Here is a 4,185-nt window from a genome sequence, read left to right as displayed (position 1 = left end):
CAGGCTTGTTCAGAGTGGGGGTTTCATTCTAGATAACCTCACCCAGTCAGAGCTGTGGTTCTACAGTGGAGGTGAAGGGAAGCAGATGTCTGAAGCTCTAATAATAAAAGCTCCTCACAGAAAGTTCTTCACCTAATGGTGATGAAGACGCTACCTGATGCCTGAGACACTGTTCTACCAGAGTTCTAAGAAGAGTTCGGCTCTAGAACCTGCTTTTAAAATCAGATCATTAAAATGGTGGAGGGATACATGCTGCAGGGTGTAGTGCAGCTACAGAAAGTAGTCCCTAAAGAGAACTGCATTAGTGGAGATTCTCTATTCACTATTTTACCATCATCATCATCATTGTTCCATATAAAACTCAGAAGACTCGAGTAGCTGCACTGGTGGGTTTGGACAGGTAATAGAATATGGGCTGTATCTGTGTTGTAGTCATGGCAACCGACGCCTGGTTTGTTATACCAAAAATCAGAGTGGGTTTCACACCAAACCTCCACCCTGAATCATGGTGTTCATCTCAAATGCTGAATTATGAGGAATTTTTAACTCCACCCCAATGTTTAGAATTCCCTGAGCTTTGAAAATAACAGAAATCTCATTTGAAGCCAGAGATCAGTGGCTGACCCGTGAGTAAATGAATGAAGGATCCGTGTAGATGATCACATCACAGTGTTTGGCCTGCTTCTGCTTTGTGGGAGGAAGCCAGGAATTCAAGATCAAAGGTGTGAAAAGTGAGTGGAGATACTAGGTATTAAAAAACTTCTATAGAAGCTGAAGTATCAACTGAAGCTTTTTACTCCAGTAAAAGTGTAAAAGTACTGGTTTCAGAACGACTTCAAGTAGAAAAGTAAAAGTAATGGAAGGAAAACAAAGACCGAAAGCTTAGGCCGCACCACAGGGGTCTATAGTGCACTACTGTTTTTAAAATGTAAGGAGGAGAAAGTTCAGATAATTGGGGGAAAATGTGAGAAGTAGAAGTAAAAGTCAGTAAAGTTTAGATAACATTTCTGACATTTCTACTGAAGTAAAGTAATGAAGTATTTGTACTTCATTACTTGACAGAGTTCAGCCAGTTCAGACTGGAAAGAGGGGAGGAGGTGTTCAGGACCCTGATGGGTTGTGGATGGAAACTGTTCATCAGTCTGGCCGTCCTGGACTTCACACTCCTGTAGCGTCGGCCCGATGGTAGGAATGTGAAGAGGCTGTGTTGAGGGTGTGTACAGTCCCTGATAATGTTGTGGGCCCTCCTATTGACCCTGGTCCTGTATTTGTCCTGCAGTGAGGGGACGGCTGCTCCAGAAATGGACTGTGTGGTCTTGATCACACGCTGGAGAGCCTTCCTGTCCTGTTCCTTCTCCTAAAATGTAGTATCCGTGTGGTAGTAATGGTATATACACCTAAAAGAAAGATCCTTTAAAGGATTCTTTGAGTGATGCCAGAGTGGAGCAATGTTTGGGTCCATAATGAACCATATTTAGAACCTTAGAACTCCTCCTAGCATTAGCAATGCTCCCGACTCTGACTCTGAGTGTCGTCCTCTAATCCCATCCAGGATTTTCTTCTGATATCTATAGAAATTATACTCCAAACCCTCATACCCCCATCTCTTTCCTCCCACACTCACCTGTATCCACCAATATCCACCAATACCTGGCTACCTCCACCAATACCCATCAATACCCACATATGGCCACATATATCCATCAACACTGTCCATACCCACTTATACCCACCAGAACCCATCCATACTTTACTATATCCACCAATACCTGCCTAATTATCTCCATACCCACCTGTATCCACCAATACCTGCCTAATTATCACCATACCCACCTATATCCTCCAATACCTGCCTAATTATCCCCATACCCACCTATATCCTCCAATACCTGCCTAATTATCTCCATACCCACCTATATCCTCCAATACCTGCCTAATTATCCCCAATCCCACCTATATCCACCAATACCTGCCTAATTATCCCCATACCCACCTATATCCACCAATACCTGCCTAATTATCCCCATACCCACCTATATCCTCCAATACCTGCCTAATTATCTCCATACCCACCTATATCCTCCAATACCTGCCTAATTATCCCCATACCCACCTATATCCACCAATACCTGCCTAATTATCCCCATACCCACCTATATCCACCAATACCTGCCTAATTATCCCCATACCCACCTATATCCTCCAATACCTGCCTAATTATCCCCATACCCACCTATATCCTCCAATACCTGCCTAATTATCCCCATACCCACCTATATCCACCAATACCTGCCTAATTATCCCCAATCCCACCTATATCCACCAATACCTGCCTAATTATCCCCATACCCACCTATATCCACCAATACCTGCCTAATTATCCCCATACCCACCTATATCCTCCAATACCTGCCTAATTATCTCCATACCCACCTATATCCTCCAATAACTGCCTAATTATCCCCATACCCACCTATATCCACCAATACCTGCCTAATTATCCCCAATCCCACCTATATCCACCAATACCTGCCTAATTATCCCCATACCCACCTATATCCACCAATACCTGCCTAATTATCCCCATACCCACCTATATACACCAATACCTGCCTAATTATCCCCATACCCACCTATATACACCAATACCAGCCTAATTATCCCCCTACCTACTTATATCTACCAGTACCCATTCACATCCACCCATACCCACCCATCCCTGAAAGGGCACAGCTAAAGTGCTCTGTGCTGAACATGCTGAAATATGTAAATATAGTACAAAAATATTATATTATACATTACACATATATACTCTGGCTTCTCTGGGTGTGTTACACTAGTAGTAGGATTACTAATAGCTGAGGAATCCAGAGAGGTAAAAGCCTGTTCAGCTGATTATCCCTGGAGCCAGGTATATAACATGCGGCGGACGCTAGAGCTAAGATAAGGCCTGTATCTCAGGGTGGGACGGGCGCTCCTGTATATTATAGTCCACAGTCCCTTCAGCTTTATTGGGTTCTAGAAACTCATCTGCGATCACCATGGAGATAAAGCCCACAAGGAAGCAGAGCTGTGGCATGATTGGGACTGTCGTATTTTAGGGTTTCCTGATCAGCCGGGTTCTTTTCCTGTAATACTGGAACATAGACTGTAGACTGTTGACCAAGCCGCCAGGTCGGATCATGCAGTAAACAGTGATGAAGTGGATTTAATAATGGGAGGTGTATTTAACCTCATTATCTGAGCTGGGTGGAGGTTTGAGACGTGGCCTAACTGCCGTTTCCCCAGCTACTGTAACCTCCGATTCATAAACGCTGCTGGATTTGTGTGCCTAACCTGCCGATTCTGAGCTTTACTGCTTAATTGCCCCTTTCAGTGGCTGAGCTGGTGTATTCCCCCACGGCCGGCATGAAGGGTCCAAAAGGCCACTTTCTGGCTGCACTGTGCGACGAGACCTAAGGCAAGGTTTGGGCCTCGGTTCACTGAGTGGACCGAGCGTTCGGGAGCCTGAGCGGCGTTCGGGAACCCGACTGACCTTCAGAACCCCCTCAGCCTGGAGGTCTTCTAGCTCCAGGCTGGTTCTTCAGGCCTGAAGGCCGCTGGAACTCAGGTTGCGGGTTTTATTGGGGCTCTGGTGATGTTGTTTATAAGCTCGCTGAGGGAGGTGATAAAGGCCGTCTTCCACACTTCTCTTCAGTTTTGCAACGTTTGTTTGCACGCCAGAGCAAAGTCAAAGTGCCATAAAGGGACATACGTGTGCGTGTGAGGGGAATGACGCCCGTTTCCTTATTCTCGGCCTTCTTCTTGGAAGCCGCTGGCTGTGATTGGGTGCAGTCCTCCAGATAGAGAGCAGATGGCTCCTCCTTCAAGTGTGTAATGTTCTGAAGACCAGAGTTTGTTAGGTTTTTCTGTAAATGAGCTGTTTGTCCTGATTTTGGAGTTTTGAAGGGTAAATACTGACCACATTTTGATCCAGTTGAGGGAGAAGCTGAAGGGTGGTGTCTTCATGGTGGTGCTGAGTAAGGTATGTATCAAAACTTATCAGACTTGCAAGGGTATTGGATTTTCTCACTACCTATATCTAAAATATGCAGCTTTACAGGAGGAGGACGTTCAATGGAAGTCAATGTAAAAAAAAAGGATCATTTCTATTGCTCTGTTCATCATGAAATTCTGACATGGTAT

The 4,185-nt window shown here is 44.9% G+C and overlaps 1 protein-coding gene across 1 annotated transcript in view; it reads left to right on the top strand.

Annotated features, from left to right (window-relative positions):
* The first annotated feature begins 4,006 nt into the window (after positions 1–4,006).
* The window catches only part of myo7bb (myosin VIIBb), a 40,534-nt gene continuing 40,355 nt past the window's right edge, over positions 4,007–4,185 (top strand). The window contains exon 1 of the mRNA XM_072690950.1: positions 4,007–4,024. Within this exon, the coding sequence (XP_072547051.1) occupies positions 4,007–4,024 (18 nt within the window). The remainder of the gene's footprint in view (positions 4,025–4,185) is intronic.

This window comes from Salminus brasiliensis, chromosome 11, assembly GCF_030463535.1.
Source record: "Salminus brasiliensis chromosome 11, fSalBra1.hap2, whole genome shotgun sequence".
Classification (NCBI taxonomy): domain Eukaryota; kingdom Metazoa; phylum Chordata; class Actinopteri; order Characiformes; family Bryconidae; genus Salminus; species Salminus brasiliensis.
The sequence above is the reverse complement of the archived record's forward strand: the minus strand, read 5'-3'. Positions and strand labels throughout refer to the sequence as shown.